General features: G+C 37.7%; 1 protein-coding gene across 1 annotated transcript in view; it reads right to left on the minus strand.

Moving 5' to 3' along the window:
- LOC141111710 (uncharacterized) overlaps nucleotides 1–17,852 on the minus strand; it is a 67,512-nt gene that overhangs the window by 32,135 nt on the left and 17,525 nt on the right. Inside the window, exons 16-27 of the mRNA XM_073603855.1 lie at nucleotides 17,151–17,406; nucleotides 15,637–15,689; nucleotides 12,506–12,606; nucleotides 10,885–11,036; nucleotides 9,789–9,927; nucleotides 9,106–9,216; nucleotides 8,377–8,556; nucleotides 5,927–6,166; nucleotides 4,257–4,413; nucleotides 1,366–1,494; nucleotides 914–1,064; nucleotides 786–829 (exon numbers count right to left, since the gene is read on the minus strand). Of these exons, the coding sequence (XP_073459956.1) occupies nucleotides 786–829; nucleotides 914–1,064; nucleotides 1,366–1,494; nucleotides 4,257–4,413; nucleotides 5,927–6,166; nucleotides 8,377–8,556; nucleotides 9,106–9,216; nucleotides 9,789–9,927; nucleotides 10,885–11,036; nucleotides 12,506–12,606; nucleotides 15,637–15,689; nucleotides 17,151–17,406 (1,713 nt within the window). The remainder of the gene's footprint in view (nucleotides 1–785; nucleotides 830–913; nucleotides 1,065–1,365; nucleotides 1,495–4,256; nucleotides 4,414–5,926; nucleotides 6,167–8,376; nucleotides 8,557–9,105; nucleotides 9,217–9,788; nucleotides 9,928–10,884; nucleotides 11,037–12,505; nucleotides 12,607–15,636; nucleotides 15,690–17,150; nucleotides 17,407–17,852) is intronic.

Below are 17,852 nucleotides of genomic sequence, written 5' to 3' on the forward strand. Positions count from 1 at the left end.
CTGAACGTAGCAGGAGAGTGAAGCATGAGTGAATAGGCAAAGGTAAGCATGTTCTGCTGGGAATGGGGGGATTGAAGTCATCTTGATGTTGTTCCCTGAATGGACAAAACACTGGCTTGCTTTAATGTGATTTTTTTCTCTACGGGCACACTAAACCCTACAGGCTTTACACCAACCCAACACAGATTTTTCTGCAGAGTGGAATCAACATTTATGTGATTAAAGGGACCCTGTTTCCAGACTAACAATTTCAACAACAATCTTTCCATAAGATTATATGTGTATTTAATGCATATTATTTACATATAAAAGCCTCCCTTGTGTAGACATCCAAAAGCCCCAAGACTGTTGCTGGATGCCTCTTTCTTGGATATAATGTCAGCAGCATCAGCAGTGTCAGAGCTGTCACCAGAGTGACAATTTACAATATTGTCCTTCACTTCTCCCCCATCAGCTACATAAAAGTGAGGGGCTGAGGAGCTTGGCCAGCACAGATAATTAAATATTCTCAGAAGAGTAGAGGGCTAAGTTGTGCAAGTAGAGAGAAGACTGTGCTAGGGGATTGACTCTCTCTGTAGTAATATTCCTTGGTAAGTCGGAATGCACATTACAACTAAGAATTTAAAATACTTGATTTTCTTTGCTTTTACCTGCAGTTTGGTGACAAAGTAACAAAATAAAAAGGTTTCTTTCAAAGGGGAGAATGACACATAGTTCCTCAATGGGGCCAAGGGCATGTTTACCATTTAAATATAGAACAAAAAAGGAAGAAAGATAGCACCCACCTCTGAGATCCATGTTACAGCGAAGACCTTTCTTGGTGCAAATGCTGAAAAATAAATGTGTGTTTAGAAGGATTTCCACTTCAAAATCAAACAATAATAAACTGAATAAAAAGCAGAGAGACAGTTACCAGCTTTCACAGTTCTTGTAGGAGGGTACCATATCCCCAATATTGTACCGATCACCTTCATCATCATAGCAGCCACAATCTGCTTGAGCTACACACTTCATGATGTCTTCATCAAAGAAGGGTCGTGTTTTGGGACATTTCGGATAACATCCTGGCATAGAATGTATAACAATTTAAAAAATCTTTAAATCCATAAACATTTACAGCAAATAGGAAAACTAATATGATACAAGAAATGGGATGTGACAGCTCCCTTTTTTCAACTACCTAGATAGAAAGAAAAAGAGCTTCTGGTTCTACTAATAGAAAAAGAAATTCAATGTTTAAAGAGAATGACAGTCACTCAAACATGCTTTTAAAAAGCGTATATTTGGAGTGGTAAAGAAGGTTCATGGACAGCAAAACACTTTTATTTATGTAGTATAGAAAGTATTTTAATGGATTCCACTAACCCTCTAATCCTGGCAGGTTGTTCATACACTGGCCACTGGGGTTCCTACAGGTCTTCAAGCAGGGAGCTCCACAAGGTTTATAGTGCCACTCACACTCTCCTTCAGGGTTATAGTAATCACAGAACATAGCTAGATATAGGAAAAATAAGATAAATATTAGTCATCTTATCTGCCAAAAGGCCAGGCGACCGACACCCTGTTTTCCCTTAGAGTTAAGTTGGGGTACACACCAGGGTTGCACCAATACCTGTATCTGTGCCGATACTAAGCATTTGCATGAGTACTTAAACCTAAAACTGTTACCTTTACGGTGCGTTTTGAGCCCATACACAATAAATGGGCTAAAATCACACTGCAAAGAACTACATGTGATTTGAACAGGAATGTGATGCGATTTCTGTCTGAATCACATGTGGTTTCCCTCACTGCTTCTGTGTGAAGCCAGGCTTGTCATAGTGACTTCAGCCTGGGTTCACACAGGAGCGGTGCAGGAAACAGCATGCAATTCGGACAGGAATTGCACCGAATTCCCTTTCAAATCGCATGTGATTCTTTGTGTGTGATTTGTGTCCATTCACTTAGTATGGGCTCAAATCGCACTGCAAAGGTATCGGTACTCAGTATCGGCGAGTACTTGTGTACAAGTATCGGTACTCATACTCAACGGTAAAAAAGCAGTATCGGTGCAACCCTAGTACACACATATTGATATTTGGCCAGTTCAGCAGGGACCAGCTGAATTTTGAAATGTGTGTGGCCCTCCCTGTTCAACAGAGGTCAGTTGGTAGATCAATTTCTGTCCAACGGAACTGCTGGAAAACTTAATTTGATCTGCTGATCAGTGCATTCTGACAGTTGAGGTTCCCAGCTCTCAAAGTACAATAGCACAGCTGGGAGGATTCCTTCATCCACCTTGCTTGTGTCAGTTGAACTAAAAAAAAACTATGCATGTATACTCAGCTTTAAAGTGGTTGTATACCCCGCTTTCACATTTTTACCTACAGGTAAGCCTATATTAAGGCTTACCTGAAGTCAAAATGAATATCTCCTAAACCTGTATGGATTAGGAGATATTCACCTTGCATGCAGCCGCTCACATCAGCGGCGCATGCTCTTTGAAGGTCCGGCGGATGCTGTTGGAAAATCAGAGCTCCTTGCCGGAAAGAGGATTCCCATGTGCATGCATGGGAGTGACGTCATCATGGCTCCGGCTTTGTTCTAAAGTAAGTATTTCATAATGAGCTAGTATGCGGTGCATACTAGCTCATTATGCCTTTGCCTTACTTTATTTTTATTTTTTATTTTTTTTGTGGGCATACAACCGCTAAATAAACTGGAATACAGTGATGTCATCTCTCTGCTTGCAGCCTGAATACATACGCTGCTCATAGGACCATAGACAGAACCCCAAATTAATAAAATACAATACAACATAATAGATTGAAAATTGTAGCAGGCACTTTAATTGGTTTTGATGATAAACACATAATTAAATAATTGTATGATTACATAGTTATATAGTTACATAGTAGGTGAGGTTGAAAAAAGACACAAGTCCATCAAGTCCAACCTGTGTGTGCTTTTATGTACGTATTACATTGTATATCCCTGTATGTTGTGGTCAACCATAAACCATAACTGAATGTAAGCCAATACTTGTAACAAATAAGAACATTACATTTAACCATTAAGTTCAGCTCAGCCATTACAGCTCAACTTGACCATAAAATTGACTAAAATACACTGTCCCCTTCGATTAAAGGGACTAAACCACATAACCCAGGACCATAACAATAATTGGAAGGGTTGGATGCTTTTGTGTCAGCTATGTTCTGTTGCTCCGACTTAATGATGTACTACTCTTTCTTGTATAGGTCACTGGAGGCTCAAGGTAAGTAGCATTACCTTGTAATAAATCCATCCAGCTCCTTTGTCCCTCATTTTGGTCTGATCTATATAGTTGTATATAAAATGCACTTTTTATCTATCAAAAAGTGTTTTCCAGTGCTAAACTTTCATCTGATTTCTAAATTGCTGCATTTGTAAATTCCAAAAGCCAATATAAAGGTATAGTAGTAGTAAAAAAAGCACTTGTAGGTTTAACAAATTTTTTTTGTACAATTCTCCTTTAAGGGGGTGTGGCAAGGGGTGTGTCCTATGCCTGCATACTTTTGCTGATAGGTGTCCCTCATTCCCATATCAAAAAGTTGGGAGGTATGGGGCTGTCATGGTCCCATGGTTGGGATGTGCTCCCCAACCTTACATTCCTCCTTCTCTGTCAACACGTGTGCAAACAGAAGAATTTAATTGGTTCCTAGTTCCCCCCCTCTATCTCAATCTGAGTGCGGATAGACAGCTGATATCAATAAAGATATTGGTGTTTTTATCTGCTTGGAGTTCATCTTTCAATGAGAAACTCCAGTTTGATGTATAGAACATAGGAATGTGGTAAGCCTGAATCAAGATCCTTGAATACCGTAAGTATGCTATTTAAACAACAGAACAGTTCTTCAAATAAAAATTAATTGTTTTAAATTATTAAAATAAAATGTGTTGTTTTCAAATGTCTTTCCTACATTTGGCCTATGATTTTATTTATGTTACAGCAGTGTTGATTTGGTCATTTGTTACTACGTTAAAATGACTGATGTAACAAATGAACAAATCTCCTAGTTGCCACCTTTTTTCCAAAGAATGAGTGACCTTTAAAGGAAACCTAACATGAGAAAAATACAGGAGCTGCAATTGCTAATCTATTTCTGGATATGCTTGTTCCTTAGCTATTGCTGCCTTCAATATACAGTATCCTCTGTCAATATCTCGGAACCAGCTTGCATAGTAACATGGTAGTTTTCTTAATATTTATGAGAAAAAAGTCTTAGTCAACTTACGGCATATTTCTGGGCTTCTCCATGAAACACAGATTCCGGCATCATTACAAGCTCTGGCATAAGCTGAGACAGCTGTACAATAGCACTCACAGTCTCCTCCAGTGTCACACCCACATGTGTCACTAACACAAGCCTCAAGGTATGGAGTAGGGTCAACCTAAAAGTAGATCATGGTTAGATTCTTCGTCCTCAACAGCTCATTTATTTAATACTGCTCTAATTTCAAAATGTCAAAACACTTCAGTAATTTCAAATGGATAGTAATGTAATATAGCAGGTTCAAATGAAAGTGAAATATTAGTTTTGGGTTGATACTGTTGGGTTGGATCTTTTGTCAGCTCTCTGTCAGGACCTTTAACCCTTTTGAGACCAGGAGTCAATAAAGCTTAGATGTCATTATGATACATGAAAAAATTGCTAATATTATCAATGATCGAAGTGCTCTGTTTGATGAACTTGGGAACCTTGAGCGTCAAATATCCACGTACCATTGTCTTTGACCCCATGCACTATGCAGACACCGAGCTACTCTCCTCCCAATATGGCTACAGCTTTGTCCTAGATCTCTCCTTATTTTGAGGATTTTATCCCGATACCATTACTCCTTTTTTATTTTTTTCCATTTTTATTTCATCTATCTCTCTCCTTTTCTCCTTTCTCAGCAACGAGAAATTCTATCTCGAGGTTAAACTATGATGACCTTCTGTTTTACTATTGTTGGCAACTGATTGATTTAAGTGCACTTCAAGACTAATAAGCAAACCGTTCTCATTATTATTATGCTACACATGTTGGATTCTCTAAAGTGTCATTAGTGTTGTGTTTTTTTTCTTTTGCTTTTTTCTTTTGTTTCTTTGTCTTGATATCGATAAATTCTTGTTTTTTTTTTTTGTTTCCTTTTGGAACTTAAATAACAATGTTACTGTCATGATAATTTTTGCATTGTAAACAATAAAAATGTATTGAATGTAAAGCTTAGATGTCCAGGCCAAATTAAGCAGTCCCAATATGCATCTGTTAACTTGACAATGAGGGTTATTTACTAAACCTTGACAGTGCAAAATCTGGTGCACCTCAGCATGGAAACCAATCAGCTTCCAGGTTTTACTGTCAAAGCTTAACTGAATAAGCTGAATTTAGAAGCTGATTGACTACCATGCACAGTTGCATCAGATTTTGCACTCTCAAGTTTTATTAAAACTCTAAACTCTAAACTCTATATACTGCATATGTTTAACCTGTAATAAATATATAACATTTAATTTAATATGGCTGCAAGTTGTTTTCAGAATAGACGCTCCAGCCATGTCATAGCTGTCATTGTGATCACAATACAGGGAACCACTTTGATTGGTTCCTGATCATTAGCAAGGACCAAAGCGGTCAATGCCAGCTAGGTTTGATAGCTAGCAGCTGTGTGCAATATTGACTCCTGTCTGTCAATATGGGAACACAGATTAACATTACCTCAGCAGGAAGCATTGTGCAAGGGAACAGCTAAGATTATGGACAGCTAAGCTGTGTGACCAATGTTTTGAAATTTGCCCCCACTTCCCCACTCCCTTTGAAATCAAATACTTAAACTAAAAAATAATGTTTGGGTGTGATTACTATCACATGAATTATTAGAACACAGCATCACATCTATTAAACAAAACATAAGAACCCACTTTAGAATGGCACTTAGAGAATGTTGCGTCCATGATAATACTGCAGTGCTTCTGAGACCAAGACTGACGGTATGGATTGGCAATGCATGGATCCTTTAGAAGCTGAGCATCAGGACAGGTTGGCGAAGCTTTCCAGCTGTTTCCAAATTCTTCTACGTTGACCACAACCGATTGTGTTCTTGTGGTGAAATCATTGGAAACACTACCATCATAATTACCACAGAGACCACAAACATTTCCCTAATGTAAAAAAAAATTTTTAAATGGTTAATATAATACACCAACACGCATCAGAAGCTATAAAACTCAGCATAGGTAGTAAAAATTCTAGACATTAATTTTGTGGCTGCTTCATATGTTTATCCTACAGTTCTACAAATAACAATGGAAACTGTATACAGATGTTCTATTGAAAGGACTTTTCTACATTTTATAGACGGTGTCAGGCTGTTTTAAAAGTGTACTCCAGGATAAGCAAATATTATTTAAATACAAGAGGCTTGTGTACTCTTACTCGAATATTGGTATCCTTTGGTATTCCTTTGTGCAGTAAATTTTTCCTTTGTGCAAATGCTTCCTGTAATAAAGACCAGTCACTGCTGCCTTCTCTCCTTGTGCAGGGTGACTGGTCTTGTATCTGCCCCCTCCTGTAGTTTTCTGCAGGCAGCCTGTAGTAGGTGGACCTGCTTAGTTCCTTCCACAGCTCTGTTCTCTGCACAGACTTTGTTCAACACATATTTTTACATGGAATTATCTGGGCCTTTAAAGGCATTTGGTGCACACAAAGTAGATTTGTATTCTTTGAGGAACATGTTTGCATTAAAGTTTTTGTGCCTGTAGTTCAGCCCTAAGAAAGTGTGAAACACCATCCTTTCCTATATTAGGGGAGGAGGAGTGTTTCTATCTGGATAGAGCCCTGCTATCTACAGAAACCGAAGGCTTATCTTTACATAACTGAAGACTGAATGAGATGCTTGGTATCTAAGTATATGTGTGGTATTACCATGGGCAACCATGATGTAATTGTCCACTTGATCCAAATGACTAAATCCCTTTGTCTGGGAATTAATAAAGTTATAAAGTAGAGAAAAGTTAAAGTGTACCTCTAGATAAAACTATTTCTCCCAGTTTTGGATGAACTGGGGAAGGGTAATAATATCTGTCAGTTTTTCTGCTGTCAATGGCCCTGTTAGGGAGATATCCCTCGGTTTCCTAATCTGATGATAGTGTGTCACCAGTACAGAAATTAAAGAGAAATTTCCAACAGGGACAAAAACAGTAGAGAAAAAAAAACCTTTTTTAGAACTTTAGCAAAGGGCTATACCATGTTTAAGCTTTTCATTACTGTCTGTAATCCTTTTGGAGATTATTTCCTCCACAGAGACAGTTTTGATCCTTCTCTGCCTTTTAAAAACATGAAAAAGAAATGTTTTTGGCTGGAGTTATGATTTAAAATTTCTGTCAGGTGGGGTCAGTGGTACCATTTGGAAGAGTTCTCCTCATTCCCTGTAATGTACCTCTCCCCTGTACATATACAGCAAAAAAAAAAAAAATATATATATATATATAGATTGTTAGAAGTGCTAATTCTTGCTCACTCTGCAAAAAAATGTTTTTGGTTTCTATGTTTTCTTTGCAGAGATTTTTCCATTCATTCCTGTCTCTACAGAAAGTGAATGGAAATATCCCCATCAAGGCCTCTGACAGCAATAAAACCTGATGGAGGCTCCAAGCCACTTTATTCAAAACTAAGTGAAAAGTTTTTGCTGAAGTTGGGCTTTAATTAACCATCCATAAGGTATACAGCAAGATGATATAAAACCATATCCAATGTTAATTATTCCTTAAACTAGATATTTTCAGAGTTAGGTGTGTTTTTAAAATGTATTAACTTGGTTTTGTAATGTCAAAGTCACTAGTTGAAAACTGTGGTTGGTCAAAAGTGTAATGCATTCACCCTTTTTCTTTGTGTGGGTTTATTTGTCCTGTACTATCATGTACTGGTGTTTATTCTGTTGCTCCTTGTATTATACTCCTTCAAACTTCAATAAAGGGCTTGTTCGTTAAAAAAAAAAAAAGTCTAATGCATTCGGTAAGAATAGTGCATTATAATATTAAGAAGGAGTAATTCAAATATTAAACCCTCACATTCTAAATTCATCACAATTCTTTAATGTTAACAACCTCAGTGCTTTACGGATGGTTGCAAAAAACAGTTTGTTGAACACATTTATTGCCTAGAGTAGCAACTGGTGGTCAGCATTAAGGAGGATTTACTAAATTGGAGCTTTATTATTTCAAACGGCTTCCATGTTTTTTTGTCAATGCTTAATTCAACAAGCTGAAGTTAGAAGCCAATTGGCTTCCATGCCCTTCTTCACCAGATTCTGAGTGCTCCAGTTTCAGGAAATCTCTACTATTGTGTTTCTGAAGGATGACAGCTTCTTTACCTTGAACTCTGGGCTTAACTTGATCAGAATGCTTGTCTTCTTGTCCCACATGAGGATCAAACCATTCTTAGCTTCAATCACCAGGTACATTCCCATCTTCCTTATCTGGTAGGGTACATCACCACCAGTGTCTCTTTGCACTACTTCAAAGGATCCATCACTCAATTTCAACTCAAAGTTCTGTAAAGTACAAGTAACACACTATAAAGCAGGGATCTAATAAATATATTGCAACCAAATAATATATTTCATGTAGGCCGAGTTAAAAAAGCAAAATGATAACCTTTTGAATGCAGTGTGCCACTTTACTGTCTTAGTAAGAAAATGCTTTCTTCCTTTATTAGCTTCATGTAGTTGAGCTACATGAAACTACAGTATAATTGTATCTATGGAGATGCAGTGTTGGTATCCTAACCTGAGCTACAAACACCGTCCTCTCTTTGCATTTCCATTACATAGAGAGGAGGGGTTTTGTAGTTCACAGAAGATAGATGAGAAAACTGATAACATTGATTTAGATTTCAGTTTGATGCTCAGAAAGCTATAAGGACACTTGGTTTCTGGCAGGATCAACAGGTATTTTTTCTGTACTTGCAGAAAATGTATTTAACCTGAAAAAAAATAATGCGGCTAGCACACTTAAGGTAAGCTATATTTTATTTTGTTATTGTTTGTGAAATGTACTGATGATGTAGTATAGATGTGAAGTTCTGAACACTCAGTACTCACCCCCAAAAACACTTTAATGGCCTTGGAACAGGTAGTCCCAGTTGTTCCACATTGGATGTTTTCAGAGATAATTCTGAATGAACCATTTCCAGGGTTGGATGCACAGTAGTCCTACAAATTAACAGAAAGCACAAGAATCAACATTTTGGGATGCTTAATAAGTAACAAATATATATACACATATAAATGGTCTATTGTGAATTATTTCACTGGATTACAGTCACATTATAGTCACCATTTGCCTTCATATTCCAGGAATACTTGTAAAATGTGAAATATTATTAAATTATTGATAAGGCCTTACAAAAAAGATTGTGTAAGCTGGAGAAATCTGAGGATGATGTTGAGGTTGTACTAGACTGTACCAAAGTAATTATGCAGTTGAAAAGCATTGACTCTGTAGGTAATCATATAGAGGAAATTAGCTTTGAGTGGTCCTCTTTTAGTAGAATATACATAATTGTTTTCAAAATGTCCTTAGTCTGGCCTTCACAGACCATTACGTGTTTCCACACATGCATAGCATATGTTTCTACCAGGTAGGATCACCTGTGTGTATTTTCAATAAAAAAGATGCATGAACATTGTTGACTTTTAATTTTGTGCAAAGTTCTGACTACTTAGTGGGGAAATACTTTATATTGTAAGCTTGACATCTTTACATATGATAGACTTTTAAGTACCTGTGTCAGAGTGTACTCGCAAACACCGTTAAAATTGAAACGTTTGCCATCAAAAGTCCTATAATGCCCTTCTCCATATACTACACAGGTCTGGTGACACTCTTTCTCGGTACATTGCCATTTCCGGTGCTTGCAAGTACTAAAAAATAAAGGAGTTAGCAGAAATTATACATACATAATTTTGGGTTCAGATTGACTTTGATATCATAATTTTCAAGAATTGAGTACAATTTAGTGAAAAGGGCCCTGAGGTAGTGTCTTCGGAGTCATAGGTGACTTTCAGCTACCTTTGATACCTCTCTCTAGTTGTTTATTGGCTGATCATAATTAAAACCTTATTATGCATTTTATTTAGCATGAAGTTAGGTGGTGAGTGGTACCAAACAATAGTTTCTTCTAGTGTAAACTAACAGGACTTTAAAGATGCCACCATTCATTGAATAGTAGCATCCTTAAAGTCCTGTTCATTTTTATATGAGGTGTTACTGTACATTAGTTCTCTCTGGGATGTGATATCACCTATTACCGCAAGTGAGTTAATTTTAGTTTCTTCTTACAGTGACAATATTTCCTTGCTTGAGATTGAGGCTCTTCCTTCAGACCCCCTTACTTTAACTCTCCTCACCTTCTTCTTTAATCTTTAGAAATGTAAAGAAACAGAAAAACTAAACCAGTGAGATCCACGCCATGTAACCCACAACAGATGAGTGGAACTGGGAACTCAAGAATAGATAATTCTCCACTGGTGCCCTTAAGAGATATGAGAAGATAGTGGGCTACTTATCTTTCCTGTGTCAGTAAAAAACTTTACTATCAGGTTTGAGTGGACAGACCCTATCCATTTATTTATTCTAACAGAGCTATATAGCTATGTAATGTTCTGACATTTTAGGGCTACTGTCTCAATTATAGGCAATGTAAAGTGCTTCCTAATCTACCTGTTACCTTTCCTGTACAGAGATCAATAGAGAAGTAGGTAGGTCAAAACTGTACCTATAGCTTACCAATTATTAAGAAAACATTAAGACAGCCTGTGATATTATGAATCATCAAATGAATGTATGACTGTCTTACTTTGTGAAGTAAAATAACTTACCAGGTATTACAATCTTGCAGAATGCTCTCCCCACTGTGGTAAACCTCACCATTGTGTATACATGGACACTCCTCCTCGGGCACACAATTGCCATTGTTATTGAGCACAAGCCCTTTTGGACAGACACAGCCAGAGGCACACTGAATACTTAACTGAGTTATAAAAAAAAGAAAAGAAACCTTTAGTTTGGTTACGTGTAGATATTGTTTTGTAGTTACAAGTGTCAAATCTGTATATGTTGAATGACTGTAATGTAACACTGTTGGAGATGTGGTGATTAATCTGAAAAATACTCTTTGTCCTCTTCATGTTTGATTTTTAAAACTAGTAATTAGCAGAAATTGTATTCACTTTTATAGTCATCATTAGTCATTTGTAGACATAAAAATGAAGTTGGATATAGAGGACAATGGCCGTGCCTGGGAACTGTAATCTTCCGTCTATAGGATGTATTAGAGCATTTGTTTATTGAATGTTTAGTACTTGGGCTCTTGAACATAGCCAGATTCACCATTAGGCACAGTAGGCTTGTGCCTATAAGCAGCATGTGCAAAGAAGCAGATTTTCCTTGTACAGTGATTGCCCACACTTTTTTTCTCATTGTCTGCAGAAATATAGCATCTTACATAAACTTCAGTCAGCTGGGTATGGACCAGTAAAACAAGAAAATGTTCTGCATAAAAAAAGTGACCCAAGCAGAGGTGGTGAGGGTCGTTCTTTGTCAGCATACGGTTGTGTGCTTACAGGAACCAATGCAGAGAATTTGGCTCTGCTCTTGAAACATAGCATTGTACATGCAGTATATTTTTTAGGCTTCACCAAGTATATTTGGAGTCAAGCTGATGTTGTACATTTAAAGATAATAATCTCTATTAAGATAATAATCTCTATTAAAGCAAAGGTCCTTGGCCTCCTAAAGTCCAGCTTTATAACTCTATAAGCCCTATTACTTGCAGATATCTATGTGGCCCCACTGTCAGAATGGCCTCTGCAAAATAACAATTTGTTCCCTAGTATAATGGCCTTGGATATCATGTGGGCTGAAAAGATGTGCCATAAAATACATGGAAGTCATGTTCATAGTTTAACTTTGCATCTTTAAATGCATTTTTAGGTATGCATTTTTAAACATATGTATAATGCTGATCTTTCTTACAGACTCCATGGGGCTGATTTACTAAACCTGGAGAGTGCAACATCTGGTGCAGCTGTGTATGATAGCCAATCAGCTTCTAACTTCAGCTTGTTCAATTAAGCTTTGACAAAAAAAAAAACTGGAAGCTGAATGAGCTACTAGTGGCAGCATAGCATATGTATTGTGTATGTTGAACACATGCTTGATGTAAAATGCATGATTTAGAAGCCTTTCAAATGACAGAGATGCTGTTTGTTTGTTGCCTAAGCTGCAGAGTTTTGTAACTGCTCACTGTTTCTTCCCACATACCTACCACCACTACCTCCTCACTACCCTGCTACATTTTCCCACCAAAATCCAAAAATAATCCACCCAAGGGGAAAATAAAAATGTCAAGAGAAAATCCTAATGTGTGAGATATGTATATTATATGTATAATACATTTGTGAAATATTATTAGTGACAGCTGTGTATATAGAGACTTACACATTCCATGTCCAGGGTCTGACATGTCTTTTGACACTCTGCTCCATTTGCTCCATGTGTCGCATTGGCACAATCAAAATAAACCATGTTTTTTGGGCACGCTAAAGAAAAACACAATGTGAGATTCCATACTGATTCTACAACCTTTGTTCGACACTGCCAAACACAACTCCACTGAAGAGAAATCTTCCCCTGAAATCTGTTCAGAAACCTACAGTTCTGGGAGTACTGATTTACTGTTCCCCTGCCAGGTTTAATGGTTCCCCCTGCTGACCTTCACGTCAATACAGAACACCTTAATCGGTTCCCGACCGGCGCACGTCGCTGTACGTCGGCAGAATGGCACGGCTGGGCAAATGGGCGTACCCGTATGTCCCTTTAAATTTGCCGCCGTGCCATTGCGTGCGCGCGCCGGCCGAAAGCTCCATGAGTCCGGTCGCGGGTCCCGTGTACTGGATCGCCGCGGGGATACCCGCGATCGCCTCACGGAGAGGATGAACGGGGAGATGCTAATGTAAACCAGCATCTCCCCGTTCTGCCTAGTGACAGTGTCACTGATCTCTGCTCCCTGTGATCGGGAGCAGAGATCAGTGACGTGTCACATGTAGCCACATCCCCCCACAGTTAGTAACACTCCCCGGGACATACTTAACCCCTCCTTAGCCCCCTAGTGGTTAACCCCTTCACTGCCAGTGTCATTTACACAGGAATCAGTGCATTTGTATAGCACTGATTGCTGTATAAATGACAATGGCCCCAAAATTGTGTCAAAAATGTCTGATGTGTCCACCATAATGTCGCAGCTATGATAAAAATCGATGATCACCGCCATTACTAGTAAAAAAAAATTAATAATAAAAATGCCATAAAACAATCAATAATCGCTTATTGCGATTTTTTTTCAACCAAAAATATGTAGAAGAATACGTATTGGCCTAAACTGAGGAAAAAAAATGTTTTTTTAAATATTTTTTGGGGATATTTATTATAGCAAAAAGTAAAAAATAATGTGTTTTTTTTTCAAAATTGTCGCTATTTTTTTGTTTATAGCGCAAAAAATAAAAACCGCAGAGGCGATCAAATACCACCAAAAGAAAGCTCTATTTGTGGGGAAAAAAGGACGTCAATTTAGTTTGGGAGCCACGTCACACGACCGTGCAATTGTCAGTTAAAGCGTCGCAGTGCCGAATCGCAAAAAGTGCTCTGGTCAGGAAGGGGGTAAATTCTTCCGGGGCTGAAGTGGTTAATGATAGGAAGGTTGGTAGAAAGAACCACTGGACTCAGCGTGGGACCAGAGGATCCACACTCCTGTTTCTGAACAGAGCTTTAGAGGTACAGGCAGTTGGGCAGTGAAGTACTTACTCTATTTTGTTTTGCAGGGAAAGCTTTATGGCTTATTAATAGATTCATAAAACCAACTATTAGAGTTCATTCATTTAAAATTGTGTTGGAAATTTGTAAAGAATACACATGCCACATGTTTTGTCCAGCATGTCTGGTGTGAATGAATCCTGTAATACATGTAACTTAGACCCCATACACACTATTAGATTTTCTGCACATGTTTGTCTTCAGAGTTACCAAAACCATATAATATGAGGTCAAACCTTAGGAGTTCCAATTTGTATGCAATCAGGCAGGCCTTTGCACTACATGCTTTTGGTAAATCTGAAGACAAAAATCTGCAGAAAATCTAATAGTGTGTATGGGGCTTTAAGGCTGCCATATATGGCTGGAATTTCAGCCAATTCATGCTAAATCAGGCAACATTTGGGCTGTTAATGCCCTTACCCCCCACAGCCCGATTTGACAAAAGCCAACTGTTCAATAGAAAATTCTTGGCTGAACAGAGCCTGTATCCAATCAGATGCAGGCACTATTCGGGTGCACTGACAGCCACTGAAGCCAGCTGTCAGAATACAATAGCTGGCAGGGAAGATTCCACTAACTGCTTTCTTTGAGCGTGGATGAAGAAATCTGTTACAGTTCTTTTATTGAGTCACGTGGGTATGGCCAGCTTAACAATGACCCTGCTGTAAGGAGAGAGAAACATCTCACCTTAGGTAGCAGAGAAACAGGGAATCACTATCTCTCAGTCTGATCTTTTATTTTTACCACAAAAAAGAATGACAGGAGAAATGAATTAATATGACTGTATCCATATTTTCTGCCTGCTGACCCCTATGTTTGCTGAGAGCCTACTCTTAGGTAACTAAGGAAAACATACAGTATGATGAGACTTTTTTTTTCTTTTTTGGTAGTTCTGCTCTTACAGATTATTTTGTGATACTTAGAAACCTGTAGAAATGTTTCTGAGTTTTGAATAAAGGGCAAGGAGTGAAGAAGCATATTAGTCGTAATCATAAGTAACAAATGCATACATTTTTTTATTTTTATTTTTTTATTCCATTGCTCTTAAGACAATCCCAAGGGACATTAAGATCACCCTCCACATGTCAGAGTTTAGTGTGAACAGTCATACGCTGGAAGGGGGAGGAGCTTCATGTCATTTTCCTCATCACTGTCATTATTTTACAATACCTCCATTCATTTTCTACTGGTACTTAGGTTATATATGTGTAAAGGATCTAAATTATTTGTAGGGCCTAAACATGACTGTTATCTTTGCATACGGCCATTTCAAATCGTGTGCATTGGGTATTTTTCTCACTTTGGCGACCTGTTTGCTACAGTGTCAGGAAATAAAGCCAAGCAGAATTGGGAAAAAGAGGGCAATACAATCTGAAAGGGGTCTGACATATTCCCCACTCTATTTACAATAAAAAAAAAGATTTGGCTTTAGATGTCTTTTAAACTTTTGGGTAAGGTGGTTAGCACTTCTGATACAGTGATAGAGCCCAATTGTATTGTGAATTTGTCTAAGCTTATCTCTCGATGCCTCACAAAAGGTTGTACATCTCAAAATATCTCTCAGCCTCTGTAACTGGAAGTTTTAGTCTATCATAAGCATACCCCTTTTTATCAGTTAGGGATGCTGAAAACACTTTAGTATTCAGTGGGGCCTTTGGCCTGGTGCATTTATATGGTCACTAAACACCTCAGTGAATCCGATGGCTTTAAAATTAACAGTAATGGTATATTATCATATCTCATTTTAAATATTTTCTTACTTGCAATACTGAGTGTCTTCCCAACACATTGTAGTCTTCCACTATTACACGTGCTGGAATGAAGAATCAAATACATGTATGTTAACCTGTGCTTGTCAGCATATTTTGTTATAGGCTATACGCTGTTACTAAAATATTGAAACACTTTAAACATTTTGAAAGTTATAGGATAAGAAAGGCTTTTCTAGTTTTATAAAGTTTATCAATTTGACATTTCCTATATATCCAATAAAATAGTAAGGACCCTGTAGCCAGAACAGACATACAGTATGGATGTACTGTAGGAGTCTACACAATTGTAAATGGTGCCATCTTGTGGCTGTTCTACATATTGCATCACATTTACAGTAGAATTGTCAAATCTCAAATTGTCATGAAGGGCAAAACAAAAGGTTTACTTAACTGTCACCTTTCCCAGCTGCACATACTCTTCTTTCCTTCCCTCCCTTTTAGAAACCAGGAGAAGGAAGAAATAAATCTGGTATGGGGAGTGTGAAGCACTCTCCTTCCTTCCATGTGAGGGAACTTGGTGATGCACCTTGCTTTGTCATACGTGGGTAGGGAGAGGGTCTTTAGCTCTGTGTTCAGAGGGCTTCCTCTCTTTGTTTTTAGTGTCTGAATGGAGCAATGGGTTAGCAAAATGAAGCCAAATAGGTGTAGCTGGGAAGAGTGGCATTTAAGTGAACCTGATACTTTTGTCCTTCATGGGCAAAGCATGATTTTGATATAATGATTAAATGGTTGCAGCCTCATCCTATGCCTAGGCAACAAAGAAGGAGTAACAAAACCACCAGAGAACACAGTTTTAAGATGCCTGCTGTACATACTGGCAGACCACATTGAAAGTATGTGATAAACAGATATATATGGAACATGTAGATTGAAATTAAACTCAGCTTTGTATTAGACAAATACAAAAAAAACACGATATATGGACCATGAAGATTTAAATGAAACTCCAGCTTTGTTATAAGAAAAAAAAAACAAAAAACAAATGCAGTGCAAGAATTACAGCAAACTTTTCTGCAGATTCCTATTCCTATCCTATTCCTTCCCATTCTCAGCACTGTGTAAAATATTGTTAGGCCAGCATGCCGACAAATGTTCAAAATCTGCATAAGTATTCATTAGAGTCACAGTAAGCTGTTTTAATTAACCCGGGCTCATGAATTGATATACCGGTACCAGGGTTAACATTAGGAATTTTTGATCAATAAAATCTTTTGTTGCACTAGAACCTTAAATACACACACATTCAGGTATGTGGAAGATGCTGTGGTACATAGACCACCTTGCATACAATATGTCCTTTGGATTATCTCTGACGGAGAAGAAGGGAGCCATTTATACTCACAAAAAAATACTGATTTTGGGGACAACCGGGCATAAAAAAGAACTTAATGGGAAAAGTAAATAATAATAAACAGCTAAATAAAAATAAAATGAAGTAATGTCTTAAATTCTATATTAGCTTTTACCGAAACCCATGACTACCCTGTTTTTATATAGCTTACCACATGGCACCATTGTCATAAATGACCTCTCCAGTGGGCACCATTGAACCATTGTAGTAACAAGGGCAGTTCCCAGCTGGTACACAAGCTCCATTGTCATCAAGGAATGTTCCATGTGGACAAGCACAGCCATCCAGGGGAGTGAAATGGAAGCTGCAGCTGGGGTCAGGCTCACTGAGAGAGCGACAGCTTTTCTGGCAAGTAGTAATAGAGTACTGGTAAGTGCTGTTTTTTGGGCAGTCTTTTGTGTATTTTTCTAAAATTGGAAAAGATGAAAATTACATTAGCCATGACAATTTTTTTTCATTTGTATGGATTACCCCCTAAATCACATTTTGGGTAAAGCAGAAGATAACATTTGATTTACTATCAAAAAATAGCTTGCACCTCTGTAGGTATCTAGTTTAAAAGTTTGATTTTCATAAAGCCATTTTAATATAGAAATCAAACATGTTAAGAAAAATGTCTTAGAGCCAACCTTACACTTAAAGTTAAGGTTCCCTTATTTCATCAGGGTCCCCAAACCCCATAACAAATTGCCACATTAAATAGTAAAAAGTGAAAATAACTGTTGGAGTAAAGTTAGTAAATATGCTTAAATTACCCCTGGTTTCTGCACTGGAGAAGGTGACATAATGATCTTTCCAGTGAGACCCTTCAAAAAATATTAATTCCAAACCTCACAAGAAATTACACCAAAAC

The sequence above is a fragment of the Aquarana catesbeiana genome, linkage group LG11 (genome assembly GCF_042186555.1).
Source record: "Aquarana catesbeiana isolate 2022-GZ linkage group LG11, ASM4218655v1, whole genome shotgun sequence".
In the NCBI taxonomy this organism is placed as follows: Eukaryota; Metazoa; Chordata; class Amphibia; order Anura; family Ranidae; genus Aquarana; species Aquarana catesbeiana.